Raw genomic sequence first — 18,839 nt, 5'->3', positions numbered from 1 at the left:
ACTCTTGGGTATTTAGGGAGCATGCTCAATCTATCACAAATGTGATAGTAGATATCAAGAGGAGCATATATGTGAAGTTGTGGTGGCGGGGGTCCGTAATAAAAAAAGTCAAATTTATTTCCAAATGAGATGAGCACATTAAAAAATTATGGGAATATCTTCGTATTCTAGCAGGCCTTACGTTATGGAAAGGACTAAAGCGAAAGGAGGTGAAATGGAAGAAGTCGCGAGCAGGATGGGTGAAGATTAATTTTGATGGAGCGACCCAAGGAAATTCGGGGGAGTCGAGGTATGGGAGTATTATAAGAGAAAAAAATGGGAGATGCTTGTGGGCAACATATGGATTTTTGGGGATCTCTTCTAATAACAATGCCAAGATGGAAGATTTGTTAAGGGGTATCTAGCTTTGCCTATCCAAAGGATGTATGAGGGTGGAGATATAAGGGGATTCAATGGTTTGTATTAATCCAATTAGCAAAGATCAAGTCAGTGGTTGGAAGATGAAGAAATGGGCTCGCAATATTAGAATCTGGCTTGACAAATTGTCAGATTATAGCTTATCCCACATTTATCGAGAAGGAAGTAAGGTGGATGATCTATTGGTAAATAGAGGAGTGGATAGTCATATCGTAGAGGTCACAATTGGTAGTGAAAGTATGTGGACATAATTGAACCAAATTGTGGAGGAGGAAAGTATCGAAGGTACGTCACCCCTAAGGTAGGGGGTAGGGTAAACTTGCCAACCTCCATATATATTCTCCATAGGATTTTTTCAGGCTAGATAGAGATTGCATGGCATGAGGTAGGAAGTGCCGACAACAAACACTCATTTTTTCTGGGGAAGAATATTACATGAGCTTCTTTATTTTACGATATGCCTTGGGAGATGGTTCGAGGGATGGTCAATAAAGAGAGAAGTGATTTGTCATTTTCGCTTGTGCGAGGTAGGAAGTGGAAATGACATTTGAGGCTTTTGGGTGCAGATGTGAGGAGGAAACAAGGGAAGCCCGATGTAGGCGACTTTTTATGATCGGTGAAGAGCAATCTTTGAGGGCGATGAGTATGATTCTGGATTCATGTTTGGGGGGAGGGCACTGCCACAATGGGAGAATCTTCAGTGTATTCTTCCACGCAATCGTGCAAACCATTGAGTTGACAGACATCAGATACCAGGTGGGAAATGAGATTGTGGTCGAAGCATTCTTGCCCAAAGTGGCAAACCATTTTGAGATAAGCATGGGGTATTTGGACATGCCCTTGTCTCTGTTCATTGGGAAATCTATTGTAGAGGAGGAGGAGATGGGAGGGAAAGAAGAAGGGGAGGGAGATCATAATTGCAGAGAGGAGTTGATTCCGACCTTAGTTATATGGAGGATCTTCTAGAGATGTATCTTTCGGCATGAATTCAACGATCTCTACAAGGCAATTTTCTCACCTAGAACTTCGTACTCATCTAACCAAGCAAGGAAGCTTCTTCAACTCGGTAAAGGGATAGCCTACTTTTGTAGGAATCTGGTATGAAGAGGTTATGGTTGGTGTACAAAGAAGGGATGGGGTAGTAAGATCTCTCAATTTTTGCATCAACTGTGTATGGGTTTGTATAGATGAGCGGTCTAGTAAGGTTATCTTAGGTTGGTCGTTATCTTTGTTTGGTCAAAATCTGTCAAAGGGAGCAATTGGGTAGGAGTGGTAGAAAATTTCTAAGATTTAGACAGAACTTTCCATGTAATATCTTTTTGCTTCAAAGTAATATAGGGCGCTATCCCCATAAAGATATCACTTACCTAAAAAAAAAATAACACGAGAAATTTTAGCCTGCCTTGAACTAAGTGAGGTCACACATATTTTTTGTTTTGAAATATATTAACCCTCAATTTTTTTTTATCAATAACACCAAAATTTTTAGCTTAGCCCAAGCCAAACGAGGCCGCAAATATGGCATCTCATCCATAAATGAAAACTGTATTAACATAAATAGTCTAAATCCACGAGCACAATAGACCAACACAAAACCCACAAGCATAGTAACCTAATAGGGGCATAAAAGTGCACTGGCCTAGTAAGAGTTTGTAGCATGAATAGATGGGCATGAACACCAACAACTTCAACATGAAGGCTGAAGCCTATAAGCGCATTGGATTAGTGAGAACACAATCTCCATGATCACAATGACCTAACAAATGTTTGAACCTTGGTGGCTACAACAACAATACCATGATTTAACCATCATGCTATTCCATACATGATAATTTCAGAGGTAAACTATCTCTCAATTATTGACGTGGTAGAGGGTAACTTATGGGGTTCAAACTTGGGTTTATTGCTCTACATGTAGAAAGCCTAACCTTCACGCCATAGGGTCTCCCCTTGAAGTTTTGAGGTAAATCATCTCTCAATTTTTGACATAGTAGAGGGCAACCCTACAAGGTTCAAACCAAGGTTGATGACTCTTTAGGTGGAAAGCCCCACCTTCACACCATAGGGTCTCTCTTGAAATTGGGGTGAACTACATCTTAATTTTTTATGCAATAGAGGGAAACCCCACAAGGTTTGAACCTGAGTTAATGGCTCTATAGGCAGAAAGCTCCACCTTCACATTAGATGGCCTCCCCTTTAATTTTGGACTAAACTATCTCTCAACTATTAACATTATAGAGGGCAACCTCATGAGGCTCAAACTTGGGTTGATGACTCTATATGCAAAAAGACCCACCTTCATGCCACAAGCCCCACCCTTATATTAACCCTCAAATTATTAGCATTAAATTAGTCTATATTAATTAGGTTATATGTATCCATAATATTCAACTAGCTTAAACTACACTTAAGAAAAAAATATTTTTGTTTAATATTTTTAATTTATTTACCTTAAATTATTGGCAAAAAGATTTTATTATCCTTTCAAATTAAAAGAGAGTTATTTATTTATTATTTTGAAATTTAATTATTTTTAAATCTGACATTAAATAAATTCTCAAATATTAAAAAATAGAACAATACAACATTGAAAATTTTAATTTTTTTTTTAAAATAGTATAAATGAAACGTTATTAAAAACATTAAAAATAGGTTATACTAAAAGGATGAAGGCTTTCCTAAATATTTTAATTGAGAACTTTTTAATAAATATTTCACAATAAGACATATTTATAGCAATGAATAGACCTGAAATTTTAAGCCTATTTTTTAGAAAATTGTTAATCTCGTCTTTTTTTACAACAACTATTAATAAAAATGTAATTGAATTATTTTTTTAACAACATTTAATCTTAAAAATTGTAAATACATGACCTATGATTAAAAATTTCTAGAAGGAATGTTTAACACCAACTAAAAAACATTGACTTAAAAAATAAAGACTCATATTTTCAAAAAGAAAATTTTAATTTATATGTTAACCCATTTTCTCATCTCACAAAACCTCATAAATCATAAAACCTCATCTTTAGTTCTCCTAAAAATTCTTTAATAAACAATATTAAATAACCTTAATTAACAATTGAAATTGTTGAATAACAATCCTCCATTGGTCACAATAAAAGTAAATTCAAACCACGTTACATTCTCAAGCAATACCCAACCTGCTACGAAATATTTTTTAAATAAAAAAATAATAATTCCTAACTTTAACCTTATTGGTGTTGTCTTTTATGACTTGCCAACCTGTCTTTAGAAAGTTCTAAACCTTTTAGCAAGCTATTACCTAGTTGTATCAATGCAACGCCAACCTTTTCTTCTTTGTCCTCTTTTATATGAGAGACTAAGTCATAAGCATTTTTGTCCTTTTTTAAAAAAACCAAAGATTAACTAATGGGTACTATTTTAGCAAGCCTTTAATATGAAATAATTACAAATTTTAAGGCAATTAATGGTTGGTTTTTCAATTTTGATTAATATAGAAAATATGTTATTATTTTATTGTTGAAATTGGTGAGGTTATAATTCAAAGGTTTTATATCTAATTTTGAAAAAAATGATTGATAAAAAAATGAATAAAAGTATAATAAAGAGAAATTTATCATGGTCTTTAAAAAAGATTAAATATAAGTTAATGTTAATAATAAAGGAGATTTATTTAAATAGTTGATATGTTATAGTTAATGAAAAAATAATTTAAATTATTGATATATTGTTAGAAAGGTCATGGTTAAGTTGTTGAAGTTTGGGATGTAATTATTAAAATTTTGTAATTTTATTAATTTTTATTTTAAATTTAGAAAATCATTTGGTTAGAGATCTCATTTTTTAGGGAAGGGTCTCATAGGAACTTAAGCTTCTATTTTTAAGGGATGGGAGGTTCCATGAAGATTTTTTTTTTCATTAGGATTATTTGGAATCTTTTGCTAAAAAACAAGAGCTCTGAATTTTTAGGCTTTCATAATTAAGTGGGTGAAAATAGGGGCTAGAAATTGCCTCACCCTTAGAAACATTTGTCAATCATATGCTTATTTGATTTCCCACTAAAACCAAATAAATCGGACCAAAAACATTTAGAAAGAAACTAGAATTTATTTTCTTATTTTTATCTTTTTAAAAAAAAATTTGAAATATTTTTTAGGGAGTCCCACCATGATACCCAACCTTAGAGTTTCAAGATATCACTCAACTAACACTATAAGAAATGAGATTACTAAACCAAATGATTTTTTGAATATAATATAAAAATTAATAAAATTACAAATCTTTATTTAAAGACATTCCAAATTCCAACAATTTATTAAAATAAAACTAAATGTACATTCAATCTTTAAAATTTGTAATTTTGCTTTGGTGAATATAAAAAAAATGTTATGTAAGGTGTATGAAGAATACCCCACACCAAATGAACAGGTGGAGGGGTTGTAAGGAGACTAGGTTAACCAGGGTTAAAATAAAGGTAAACTAGCCACACATGTGGTTATATATCTTCGCTATATTGGACTGTCTGCCTTATTCTTCGAGGCCTACGCGCAATCTTGTGAAGTCTTTTCAGTAACAGGGCCTCTGATTTCTGGAAACCTCATCAGGTGTGTACTCACCTTCCAGCTTCTGGTGTTTTAATTTGTTCAAGTTCAATGCTTTTTTATACGAATGATACGTTTATACAGTCTTCGGATTTGAGCTATGGAATACTAACTCTTTAATTTGTTTTGAGATTCTGCCGATACCTGGTGAATATCTATGGCCTGTTCGTGGTTTATTGTGTGGATCCATTGGTTTTTGAGGGACATGATGGGGTTTAAACCATGATTCGGCACTGGATCTATCCTTTTTTGCGGTCTGTTTTTCTTCGATCGATACATTTCCGATACCCAATTCGAAAGGGATTCGACCCATGTGGTTCCTTTCTCTTGAAATTCATCTTGATTTATGACTGTTCCAGGGTTTGAATAGGTATTTACACCTAGTCTGTGCTTTTATGGCACATTGCTTCTATGGTCGCCTCCACATTGTGGGCACTCAAATCAACTGACATTTGGCTCCGGGGTTTTATGTCGTTCGAGTCAATATTTTGGGGTCTGAACAATGGTTTGGCCCCAGATCTCCTTGTTTATCAAACATTGTCCTCCGATCGACACATTTTGGGGATCTAAATTGAATGCTTTTCAACTCATGTGATTTAGTTGTCTGAAATTTGCATTTTTCTGATGAGCACTTTAGGATTTGAGCAATTGATTACCGTCAGATCTCTTCTCTTCTATCTACACGATTTGGACACTGGACATCCGAATTAAATAGGATTCAGCCCGTGTGTGCAATTTTTTTTTGAAATTTTTTGTTTTGGGCGGATCTAAATCTCACATATTTTGATAAATCTCTTTTGAAGTATCAAGGTTGAGTGGGTAATACTGTCAGATCTGTTGGAGACCTAACGTGTAGTGGGTTTTTTTGTTGTTTTCAGCTGGGCAGGATGGGTCTTACATTTACGAAGCTTTTTCAACGGTTATTTGCCAAGAAGGAGATGCGCATTCTGATGGTTGGTCTTGATGCCGCTGGTAAGACCACCATATTGTACAAGTTGAAACTCGGTGAAATTGTCACTACCATTCCTACTATCGGTAAGTATCATTGTTATGTGTGATCCCTCATGTTCAAATTTATTTGACAAGGGCTACTCGGTTGTTTTTGGTGAATTAAAATAGTTTTAAGCCCTCCAGATCTGTATTTGGAGAGACATTAAAGCACACTGTTTTGTAACGTCTCTGATTATCTAAACTCATCTAAAATTAAGTAGTAGTGCTAGGCTCTACAGCAACAATTTGAACACTCGATCCATTGTCTGCTAGTTATGATACAACTCATCTATGATAAAATATTTTCAAAAAATTTTGTGGGGTAGGCTCATTCAAATCTACTCTGCATGTTATCGCATAGCCGGCTGGGGTAAATAACGATTTCCGTGTTTATTGTGTGCACTATGAACAGGTTTCAACGTTGAGACTGTGGAGTACAAGAATATTAGCTTCACAGTGTGGGATGTTGGGGGCCAAGACAAGGTAATCTTGCTTTGAGCTCAACTTACTGATGAATGCTAGAATTGGATTATAATCTATTTGAAGCAGCATCACGATTGCATTTTTGGTTAGGAGCCGAGGAAGAAGAATATTTGTTTTCTAGGCATAAATCTGTGAATATGGTTTATTTCTGTATTTAATTTTGCAAGGGTAGAATTTGAGTAAAATGATGTTATTCTCAAATCATTGTGCGTTAAATCCAAGGATGTCTAAAATGATGAAATTTATATCTTGGACTTATTTCAAATAATGCAACACTCCTTTTATGCCTGTTGTTATAATGCACATGCCTGAAATGAATAAATTTATATATTGGACATTTTCTCAGTAACATCCTCTCTGTTGTGTGCCCACGAATTTCATGTGACTAAACTACTTACATTGTGCCACAGATCCGTCCACTATGGAGACACTACTTCCAGAATACTCAGGGTCTTATTTTCGTGGTTGATAGTAATGACAGAGACCGTGTTGTTGAAGCCAGAGATGAACTGCACAGGATGCTGAATGAGGTGATCTTTTTAAATTTTATATGGTAGTAATTACAGAATGAAATGTGTTCATTTTATTGTTGACTTGTACGGGAATAGACACTGAATTTTATGCCCTAGTTGACTCAGCAAATTTAAATGTGTTTTTGATAGAATGCAGTCAAATTTTGGGAGAAATTTTAGAGGACTAGTTTTTGTAATTTTGTTTATTCACTTTATACTGATGTTGGGACCCATATTTGCTTAAAAAATATAGAAAATGTTAGTTATCCACATAATTGAGAGGCGACCCTTATATGAGCATGTTGTAATGAGTGCTCACTCTCATACGGTTTTGTTTATTGATTAAAAAGAATTATATTGGTAAGTCCAAATTGTATACTCCCAAGTAGAAGATAAGAGCCATCCTACCTTCCTACCCATAAAGTATTTCAAGCATCGAAATATTGCGTAGAATGAAATCCCGTGTTTTTGTTTAAGTGTTTTATGTTTGACACTGACAATTGTTAGTTGCAGTATACTTCTCTCGATTACGTACTTAGTTTTTAGGGACTAGATGATGTTAGATTTGTTTTTACTAAATTTGATGAGATGCTGCTTCAGTCTTAGGTAGTTACTTCAACTTGTGTCTACTATGCATCATTTCAGGCCTTTGACAGAGAAGCTTCTTCAGAATGATTACGAGGCACTACAACCATCCGTATTAAAGTTGGGCTCATCTCAATTGAAGTTTTTGAGAATATACTTTTAGGTGTCATTTTCCTTGTACCTATTGTTCACTATCCCAAACCTTTTACAGCCAAGACTCTAGAGAGTTTTTGTTTAAAATTTTTATATTGTTCTATTCCTCTCCATATCAGTTGCATTTTTGAAAGCATGCATTGTTGTTTCCGTGTCTGGTCCAATGGATGTTTTGTGCTTTGTGGCAATATTTGTTAAACATTGTAGAACTACTATGTATCACACTTGGGATGTAGTTTACCATCTGTAGAAAGTAATTTTCCTTACCTCTCAAGTTAAATTAAGGATGAGGCTTTAAAGGAGAAGCTTCTGTCTGGTAAATTCAAATTATTTGAAGTGATTTCCATTTCAGTCAGTTGTTTCAAAATCTGTAATTAGACAGGAGATGCTAGTGTGCTGCAACTAAATACCAGGAAAATTCATAGCTAAAATTTCCTTTGATATTTTAGATGATGATCAGTTTCAGTTTGAAATTCACAGATTGACAAATTGATGGGAGGCAGTAAAATAAATGTTAGCGTTAGCATTTATGTGTTGATGAAATCGGTGTTATAGGTTTTTAAAAATATGCTTCATTCCTGTTTTGCACATTTGACTGCAGAAATAATGTTCCTTTGATTCCATTCCTTTCGAGTCAGAGTCACCTGGTGATCAGAGTAGGAAAGTCCATTAGCAATTTTCTTGAAATTTGAAATGTGAAAATCAGTAAAGGGATGATTATGTGTAGTAATTTTTTTTAAATAATTAATAAACAAAATCAGAGCAGCAAAAAAGACAACTTATATGTGAGAACTTAAACTAATACTCATGAGAATGCACGTATGATGATTACCATCAACCGTATGTTAATCTTAAACTAGAACACAATTTTGATATTGAATTTAAGTCTCAAACCTTTGAAAACATTTTGATTCAACAATATATATAATTTTGCTATTGGTGCAGCACTGTAAGTAACAAGAAGTTTTCTGACTTGTAGGATGAGTTGCGAGATGCTGTTCTTCTAGTTTTTGCAAACAAACAGGATCTTCCCAATGCAATGAATGCGGCAGAGATAACTGACAAGCTTGGTCTGCATTCCTTGCGTCAGCGCCATTGGTAAGCATTTGATATGACTTGTATTTACCATCTGTACTGGGATGTTTGTACAACAGTCATTGTTTTTGTTTTTACTTAGATGATACATGATTTTTTATTCAATTTGTAAGCATTTGATATGACTTGCATTTGCCATCTGTACTGGGATATTTGTACAACAGTCATTGTTTTTGTTTTTACTTAGATGATACATGATTTTTTATTCAATTTGGGATGGATGCTTCTTTTCTCGTCTCCTTGTGCGGTAGGATATTGCTGACTCTAAATCTTTATAATGTTAGGTTATGATAGGATGATGTAAGTTCAAGATGGAAATGATTTATTTAACACCCATGCTTAAGCTTTTGGCTGGCCTTTGCTTCTCTTGCCAATCCATTTTGGCTGTAGGACTGTTGCCTCGTGTCTTGTTGAAGTGTTTCATGGCATAGTCAGTGTGATTCAAGGACAAGTTCATATGATGTTTGGTTTTGTAATTGTCTTATCAGGTACATTCAGAGCACTTGCGCTACTTCTGGTGAAGGCCTGTATGAAGGCTTGGATTGGCTGTCCAACAACATTGCAAATAAGGCAAGTAGGACATAATGTTGTAAACTTCATTAAATGTTTAATGTTGGCATGTTTTGTAACCTATATTTGATTTGCATTTTTTTATGCAGGCTTGATTTGGTACAATTTTATGAAGGCCATATGCATTTCAGAATGTGTTGAAGGCTTTTAGAGATGTAACAGATATTTTTAACAAGCTCTCCTAGTGAAGTAGATATTAGCTTGGACGAGGCGGATCAATTTCTTTGTGAACTGATCCTTCGTTTACTTTATTGTTTTGTTTGAAATTTTGCACTATTATGATTGTTTTGTAATCAAGTACTATGATTTTTTTAACAGCCTCTGTTGATTAAAGTCCACATTTCCTTTGTTCAGTGCTGACCTTATTACCCTTGTTTGTCATGATGCAATTTTTTTTCAAAGTTTCCCATATTATCTGCACTGTTGTGTAGTAGCTGCATCTACATTTTCAAAAAAATGGAGCATGTATTTCCAAAATTTGAGAAATCTGTGTATGCATCCGGCTTGTTTTATTGCTTACACTGTTAATTCCTTTATCATGTTCATATCATATTTGCGTTACTTAGGAATATGATTATCATTAAATACCAAAAATGCTAATTAAATAATTAAATCTAGGTGTATAAATAAGATTCAATGGAGGACCTTGGCTTGGTCTAATGGTGCAGATTTATATTAAGAAATAATATTATAGTTAAATTTCTGAATACCTCAGTGGAGATGGCTGAGTCTTTTTGTCGCTCCATCCACATTTTGTTTCGAGTGTACATACTGCAGCATTGTAATACTAAAATGGAACAGTGGAGATGGCTGAGTCTTTTTGTCGCTCCATCCGCATTTTGTTTCGAGTGTACATACTGCAAGCCATTGTAATTACTAAAATGGAACACAATCTGTCCACAATTTAAAACGCATTTTATATCAACTCTGCAATGTAACGTTATGTCTTTTTGATATGCATTTAGAAAGCTTCCAACCGATTAGACATGTATACGTACATTTAACCTTGAAAACATTTATACATGTATTATACATAAGCGAATGGATTCTTGAACACTGGTGAACCGTAAAACATGTGCATGGATTCATGAACGCTTGTGCGTGGATTCGTGAACACTTCAACAGTGTTGATGAAGAGGAACGTTTCCTTTCAAACATTTGAGATAAGATTGGTAGAAAACAATTGACACTTGGATTCCGAGTGTTGAGATCTAATAATTAGGACTTTAAAATATATATGCTGAATATTTACAGAATTTGTTATGTTTGATATTTGGGTTTGATTTGGTCTTGCTTTATCTTGTGATGGTTTTATTGCGAAGATGAGAATAATTAGTAATCTACGAATTTGTAGCTGAAGTGTATTGCTTTGTTATTTATTTGTTGGGATTTTATGTTATTTGGCACTCAGATGTCTGAGAGATGCCATAGATTATAATTTGAACGAGGAGGTTTTACATTACATCTCTAGCTCATTTCATCCTTCTGTAGTTGCATTATCAATAATGGAAATCCAACACAAATCTGTACTGAAAAAGCATGGAAGGGTCTCAATTAATTTTTATGTGCTTTTGAATTTTGTATGCGCGTTGAATCATAAGGGGTCCTTAACATAGATTGATGTCTCATTTTGCAAAATTATAAAATTATTATTGTATAAGTACAAAAAAAAAAAAATTCTTTATATTTCATTCTGGTGTTTTTTGATTCGATTGTTTGTTTTTTCACCAACATTTTGGATCACACTCCTTTATCCAACATGAATAGAAACTGCGAACTATTATTTTTGATTCTCTACATTCTTGTAACTCCATTACCATTCATAAATTCACTAATCAATGTTATTGTTAATATTTCATATAACTCCAATGTTTTTTTTGGATACATGATATAAGGTTTTTGTATTATGATATTAATTGTAATTTTGTAAACAATTCCTTTCAAATACTTACCAAATTTGTTGGTCCATATGCTCATCAAATGATATGGAATTTGTTAAAAAGCTCAATTTTTTATACATAAAATAAATTCACCAAATAATTTAATCCTTCATCTATCATCAAAATATATATTTTTGAATTTCTTTATCTTTTTGGTTTCCATCAATGATTTACCATTTTATTTTATTTTTCTCAATATGCCTATAATTCATCAACAAAAACATTGTTAGCAAATATGAATAATTTATATGTATTTAAATATAACCACTCTATTGACAATTCTCATTTTGTTTGAGTTCTCTTACTTTAAATCATATGATGAGTAGATTGATATGTCTATTTATTAGTCTCTCATCAAAGTAAACTCTTAGTACATCCCCAAATTATCAATCAATCAACCCTTGGTGCAACTCCAAATTATCAATTTTGATAGATTGGTTTCAAGCCCAAATGGAAAGTGTTTGATGCTCCCAAAGTCCATCCCCTTATTGCTAAACCTTTGTCAAAGGATCCTCGTGGCCATGAATGATAGCTAGCTATTGGATCTTTAGGCATTAAGGGCAAGAAAGTGATTGTTGTTGCCCTCCCTAAAAAACTAGTCAAATGAGAATTTTTTTGGAGAGTTGTAATGCCTACATATTTGTAGCCCTTCAAAGGTGTTAATGTTTTTAGCTTCAGTTGAATGATCGTTTAGAATACATATAATATATGTTGATTAATAATAATATATTATTATGTTATATTATTATATTATTATTAATCATATAAAATTTAATATTCAATATTAATCTATTATATTATTCTAAATTAATAATTGATTGATGAAACATTATAATATTGATTAAATTATTATAATTAAAGGAGAGACATGTCCGTTCAAGGACATGCCTCTCCAAAGGAATATATATAGTATAATGTTATTCAATTTGAGAACACATAGAATTCCAAGAATGCAAGTATCAGATTGTATAAATACATCCAATAAAACTTGGGAAAATCAACATGGTATCAAAACTCAGGCCTGTGAAGTTTAATTTGGAGGTTGGAGAGGGTTAGAGAATTCAGTTTTTTTTAGAATTTTCAGTTTGAAATATGCCATTGTACGGCCCTTGGTTGGCCTCAAAATGAGGACTATAATATATTGATGGAAAGATTTGTGTTTCTAGTTTTCAAATATGTTTATCTCATCAAATTTGATTCAGTTTTGTGCAAGATATGATGACTTTGGTGCAGGTCACTTGAAACCCTACCTAGGGTTAGCAGTTTTGGGAAAAATGTCATAACTTTTTTTTAAACCGTTGGATCTAGCTATAACTTGGAGGAAATGTTTGTAATTAGATTTTATAACATCTCATCGAAGAGATTGGATAAATTTGGTAAATTGCAAAAGTTATTAACGACTGTGTGTGGTAGATCATAATGAAAGTGTTGATCAAAATTGTGAAAATGTTCTACATCATTCAAAGGGAATTATGATGAGAGATGATTCATGTATGATATTTCTTATATGGGCTCACCTTATGAAAGGAAATGTTTTAAACTTAAGATAAGTATTCCATGTTTTATTAAGGCACATAAATTATTGAGTTTGTAATTTATGCTATAATATTGGCTAGTAAAATCGTGTATGCTTCTATCATTGATATTTCTGTTCGAGATAATTTAGTTTATGAACTATTTGTAATCTCTCTCTGACATACCTTCAGGACGAAAGCACAATAAAATTGAATTAAAGGGAGAAATAAATTGATGCTTATAAACGAATTGATGATTGAGACCAGATGCAGAGGGAGTCTGACATTTTAAAAGAGGACAAGAGGTTGATACAAGAACTTGAGCTTCAGAGGGAGCAGATGGTTCAATCAACTTGTGACAATTTCGATCGTCGTGATTGAGAGGGATTTTCACTATTGAAGGTGAAAAACTTATGAGGTAAAACTTGATTCAATTAATTATTATACTAATGAAATCATTTAATGCCTTATGGGCCTTGTGTAAATCATAAGGAAGTGACGACTTCCAAATGATTTACACTTGTATTTTTGACGTTATTGGAAGGTGACGATCTTACAATAACTTGAGCTTGTGGATAAAATCGCCGATAGAGGCAATCCACATGAGAGCTCGTGGATAGAATCGCCGAATGAGGCAATCCACGTAAGAGCTTGTGGATAGAATCGCTGACTGAGGCAATCCACGTGAGAGCTCATGGATAGAACCGCCGACTGAGGCAATCCACCTAAGAGCTTGTGGATAAAATCGCCGACTGAGGCAATCCACGTGAGAGCTCATGGATAGAATCGCCAACTGAGGCAATCCACGTAAGAGCTTGTGGATAGAATCACCGACTAAGGCAATCCATGTGAGAGCTCATGGATAAAATCGCCGACTGAGGCAATCCACACAAGAGCTTATGGATAGAATCGCCGACAGAGGTAATCCACGCAAGAGCTTGTAAATAGAATCACCGACGAAGGCAAATTCACACCTTGAGACTATGGTCCCCTGTGATGAGCATCATATGGTTGATGCAAATACTCCCAAAATCATGAGATGATATTTTTGAGTTATGGTGAATATCACGTGCCTTGATATTCTTGTTTATACCATACTTCCTGATATCATAGTGAGATAATATTTTCTCTATTCCATAATTAATCTAGACTTAATGCATTTGCATTGATTTTATCTTCCCTAGCTAAGAGGGAGTGTTAATTATGTTTTGTGTAGCTATGGTGAGGGCCATAAGTGTTGACATGGGAGATCACTACACATTCTGTCTGATCATCCTCCCTAGCTAAGAGGGAGTGTTAATGTTTGTAGCTTCAGTCGAATGATCATTTAGAATACATATAATATATGTTGATTAATAATAATATATTATTATTAATCATATAAAATTTAATACTCAATATTAATCTATTATATTATTCTAAATTAATAATTGATTGATGAAACATTATAATATTGATTAAATTATTACAATTAAAGGAGAGACATGTCCGTTCAAGGACATGCCTCTCCAAAGGAATATATATAGTATAATGTTATTCAATTTGAGAACACATAGAATTCCAAGAATGCAAGTATCAGATTGTATAAATACATCCAATAAAACCTGGGAAAATCAACAAGAGGTTTGGATCTTGGTATCTTTCGTTGACCATGTATCGTGGGATGCATAGGTCGTGCTTTTGTCTATTGTTTTGAGTGTGTACCGATGCTTAATTCTACGTTTTCATTGTTGCCATTGTTTGTGTCTTTTGTTCTTTTTGTGATCAGTTTGTTTGGACCACCAACATGTTTTGAGATGTGATTTTTGTGCCCAACTTGCATTGGGATGCATGGGTGGCAATGTGCCAAGTTCATTCTAAGGACTTGATGTATTTTGTTGCTATGGTTTTTATTGAGATTAATATGTGATGCATATGTGCTTAACAAATCATGTTATTGCCCTTGGAAAAGTAGATGACTATTCTTGTTGTGGATAATGTTCATGTTTAGTTGCCCTATGAATGTATTGATTTATGCTTATTATGTTGTACTTTGTTGGGTGTGTAGTGTTTCCATGTTTACATTTGGATAGACATGGTTGGGCTATGTCTTTTCTACTCTATTAATTAAATTATATATATGTATGTATGAATGATTATGATTTATGACGTTGTACTTCGTTTTGATAGATATAGTGTGCTTAAGCTATCATATGCATGTTGTAAGTACGCTTGATGTGGGTATTGAGTGTGCAAATACAAGGAGTTTCTCCTTGTAGGTTTGAGTTACTCTCGATGGTGGTTATATTGGAGATGCCACAATAGGTCGTCCTCTCTTGCTATACCTAGTTGTACTCAACCTGACTACGATTTATATCATACTTGACTCGTGTTGACTTGGGTGAGGCCATGAGATCATGTGTTGAGATGGTGACTCTTTGATGAGGATTTCAATAGAAAGATCAAGGAACCTACACTTGGTTAGGATGTGAATCCATTATGGACTTGAAGAGAAGATTGTCATTTATTATAAGATTTATTGCTTGATGTTGTGAGCACATGACAATCTTGTTTCCCACTCTTGGTCTACTCAATGATCTACTCAATAGGTGAATGATTTGAGCAGTATTGCCCGCTTGGTTATTAGATGCATTCTCTATTTTGTATCTTGTTATCTCATGTGAATAAGCATTGTAAAAAGAAGTTTTGAGGACTTGTTGATAAGAAGATGCATGGTTTTATGGATTTTTGTTATTCTCCATATTATTCGTCTTAAGCCATGGCTATAGTTTTGAGGACTTATTGGAACAGGTATAGGAAATAGTTTGTGGCTTTGGGCATATTTTCTTTGTTGTGAGAATGGATGGTTTGTTTGATTTATCTTTGGTATGAGAGGTTTACATCTATTGATGCCATTTTTCATTTGATTGAATTCTAGATGTTGATATCCTTTCCATATGGGAATGGTGAGGAGATCTTAGTTTGCACAACTTGGTATATATTGGTATGGGACAAGGATATGGTTTGATTTGCAGGGTCTTCCTTTGGTCTTGTTTTTCTTCCTGGATGTTTGAATACACATGGTTGAGTGTGAAGAACTTGGAAGAGCTATGAGACTAATGGTGAGAGAAGTATTGCACCCTTTTTGGTTGCGGGATTTGTAGATCATGTATGTTTTTTAGCATTATGTGATAGAGGAGTTAGCCACATCTTCTATGTGAAGTACTATATATAAACTACATATGTTTTGATCTTTTTCAGATTTGACATTACTCGCGCAATAGAAGTTTCTAGATATATGTCTATTTTTCCTTTGTGATTTATTAGTTTGTTTATTACTGATGTGATAATGAGTTTGCACCTTTCATTGGATTTGGATCTACGAGTTATACAATTTGTAGGTGTGCACAACCTATTATTGTAGTAGGATGACTTGAATGTGGACTATCTATATCCACAAGATTGTTTCAGTGGTGATTGATGATGCAGACTTTGTTATTTGGCCTTGTCTATGGTCATTTGTGCATTGGTATGCATCTTTGAGATAGGAGGTTGGATATACAAAGACTTGATTGTAGGTTTTAGTTTGTGGCTTTGGGCATATTTTCTTTGTTGTGGGAATGGATGGTTTGTTTGATTTATCTTTGGTATGAGAGGTTTACATCTATTGATGTCATGTTTCATTTGATTGAATGCTAGATGTTGATATCCTTTCCATATGGGAATGGTGAGGAGATCTTATTTTGCACAACTTGGTATATATTGGTATGGGACAAGGATATGGTTTGATTTGCAGGTTCTTCCTTTGGTCTTGTTTTTTTTTCCTGGATGTTTGAATACACATGGTTGAGTGTGAAGAACTTGGAAGAGCTATGAGACTAATGGTGAGAGAAGTATTGCACCCTTTTTGGTTGCGAGATTTGTAGATCATGTATGTTTTTTAGCATTATCTGATAGAGGAGTTAGCCACGTCTTCTATGTGAAGTACTATATATAAACTACATATGTTTTGATCTTTTTCAAATTTGACATTACTCGCGCAGTGGAAGTTTCTAGATATATGTCTATTTTTCCTTTGTGATATATTAGTTTTTTTATTACTGATGTGATAATGAGTTTGCATCTTTCATTGGATTTGGATCTACGAGTTATACAATTTGTAGGTGTGCACAACCTATTATTGTAGTGGGATGACTTGAATGTGGACTGTCTATATCCACAAGATTGTTTCAGTGGTGATGCAAACTTTGTTAGTTAGCCTTGTCTATGGTCATTTGTGCATTGGTATGTATCTTTGAGATAAGAGGTTGGATATACAAAGACTTGATTGTAGGTTTAGAGTTGATATGTTGACATCATGAAGTTTTATCTATGTTGGTTTACCTTGGTTTAAGGTATGATTAGCTTGGATGAATTGCAATTTGTTGTGGTTGCTATTCTAGGCGGTATGACTAAGGCAATTACTTAGAGACTTTGTTATCATTTGAATTTGATGCTTATGTTCATGTAGAGATCGGTGCAGGTTGCAATGATAGTTGACATGGTTCACCTTGGCATGTTCTTTTTTTCTTTCATATGTGACATGTTGGAGGATGTGATGAGTTTTTTTCTTGATGGTAGTTGTCATGGTTGCTTTTACAAGTGTCTTGTTCGGGCATGAGAGCATGGTGAAGATTCAAATGGTACATGGATGGCTAAGGGATGGTTTTCCCTTATCTGTGATGCCTATGGATGCATTTACAATGTATGATGTCAAGTGGGAGAATATTAGGATTGAGGTGTCATCTACCTTGTAAATCCTATGACATGGTTCCAACATCCTTGGAAAGTTTCCTAAGGCACTTAAGATGTATTGGGAAAGAAAATTGTAATATTTAATTCTCACCATTGTTAGTAATACATTCATAAGGGGTGATGTATTACACTAGCAACAGTAAAAGTGGGTTGTGAATACAAATATTTAATATTATTTTTCCTACTTATGGATGTAGAGAATAAGATATCTAATGACTTGAGAAAATGGAAAAGAGTGACTTATGGGCTTCTCCAAGTGGGAGTGTGGAATAGGGAATAGGTGTCCATGTTGGAGGGAAGGTACTAGAAGCCAAACTGATATCTTTTCCAGGTCCATGGAGGCATTCCAAGGGTTGTGGTTTTGAGTAATGAAGAGTTTTCTTTGGTAACCTTCATTCGTGATTTTGAAGCTCTTGCCATTCTATAAATTCAACGTTTAGATGTTGATTTGATGTGTAACAAAATAGTTGAGAACAATCGAATGTAGTTTTCTCTACGAGAATGAAGGATATATGGGAAGCATAAGGAGGTTGTTCACATGTAAATATGTGTTGCTATGGTGGAGACAAAGAGGAGAATGGAAGTGATTGTATTATAAGCACTTTTATTATTGTTAATACAAGCTCATCCTCCAAGGGTTTCTCCAGAAAGAGGAGAATGGAAGTGATTGTATTATAAGCACTTTTGTTATTTCCTGCAAGGGTTTCTCCAAGTAAATCTTGTGTTTTGTGTGGATGTTATGTTCTTGATTTATGCCTTAAATTGTTGTTATCTTATGTTGGTGTTAATAATTATATATTGTTGTTATAAGTTCATATAAGATATGTTTATTAAGCATGGTTAATAGGCTGGTTTTTGGCATCATAAAGAAGAAGGATCTAATCATGGCTTTTCCACAATTAAGGAAACTTAATTTTCAAAATTTCATAGGAGTTTCAAATTTCCATGTTGTTTCTATCTAAGCCTTGAATCGCATCCTTTGATTAGTTTATTGGATAGAGATTCATCTTCAAAATCTTTGGTATTGAACTTGTTTATCATTGAACATGAAAAAGGATCTACAAAATGAAAAAGGATAACAAAACAAAGCCCCATGTTTGTGAGGAAATCCAAACATTGGATAAGGATAACCAAACAAATCTCTCTGTTTGTGAGGAAATCCTACAAAATGCAAATGCAAAATATGCAACAAGGAGGCTGCATATATGCCCCCTTAAGATG

The 18,839-nt window shown here is 33.9% G+C and overlaps 1 protein-coding gene across 2 annotated transcripts; it reads left to right on the top strand.

The window, feature by feature from the left end:
• The first annotated feature begins 4,849 nt into the window (after positions 1 to 4,849).
• On the top strand, positions 4,850 to 9,744 carry LOC131073026 (ADP-ribosylation factor 2). 2 transcript variants are annotated; one of them, XM_058009368.2, is made up of 7 exons: positions 4,850 to 5,006; positions 5,882 to 6,038; positions 6,406 to 6,476; positions 6,887 to 7,006; positions 8,706 to 8,824; positions 9,310 to 9,391; positions 9,481 to 9,744. In XM_058009368.2, exons 2-7 carry the CDS (start codon positions 5,891 to 5,893, stop codon positions 9,484 to 9,486), a joined length of 546 nt encoding a protein of 181 aa, XP_057865351.1. In that variant the 5' UTR covers positions 4,850 to 5,006; positions 5,882 to 5,890; the 3' UTR covers positions 9,487 to 9,744. The 2 variants fall into 2 exon arrangements, with proteins under 2 accessions (XP_057865351.1, XP_057865352.1); XM_058009369.2 differs by lacking the exon at positions 4,850 to 5,006 and adding an exon at positions 5,076 to 5,150.
• The last annotated feature ends 9,095 nt before the right edge of the window (positions 9,745 to 18,839 follow it).

Source organism: Cryptomeria japonica, chromosome 6 (genome assembly GCF_030272615.1).
Source record: "Cryptomeria japonica chromosome 6, Sugi_1.0, whole genome shotgun sequence".
Taxonomy (NCBI): domain Eukaryota; kingdom Viridiplantae; phylum Streptophyta; class Pinopsida; order Cupressales; family Cupressaceae; genus Cryptomeria; species Cryptomeria japonica.
This window is presented reverse-complemented; position numbering and strand designations above follow the sequence as displayed.

Bases quoted from the DNA above. Each gene is read 5' to 3' on its own strand.
- LOC131073026 (XM_058009368.2), top strand. From the start codon at position 5,891: ATGGGTCTTACATTTACGAAGCTTTTTCAACGGTTATTTGCCAAGAAG. The intron at 6,039-6,405 runs GTAAGTATCATT...CACTATGAACAG, and splicing joins CACTACCATTCCTACTATCG to GTTTCAACGTTGAGACTGTG. The intron at 7,007-8,705 runs GTGATCTTTTTA...TCTGACTTGTAG, and splicing joins TGCACAGGATGCTGAATGAG to GATGAGTTGCGAGATGCTGT.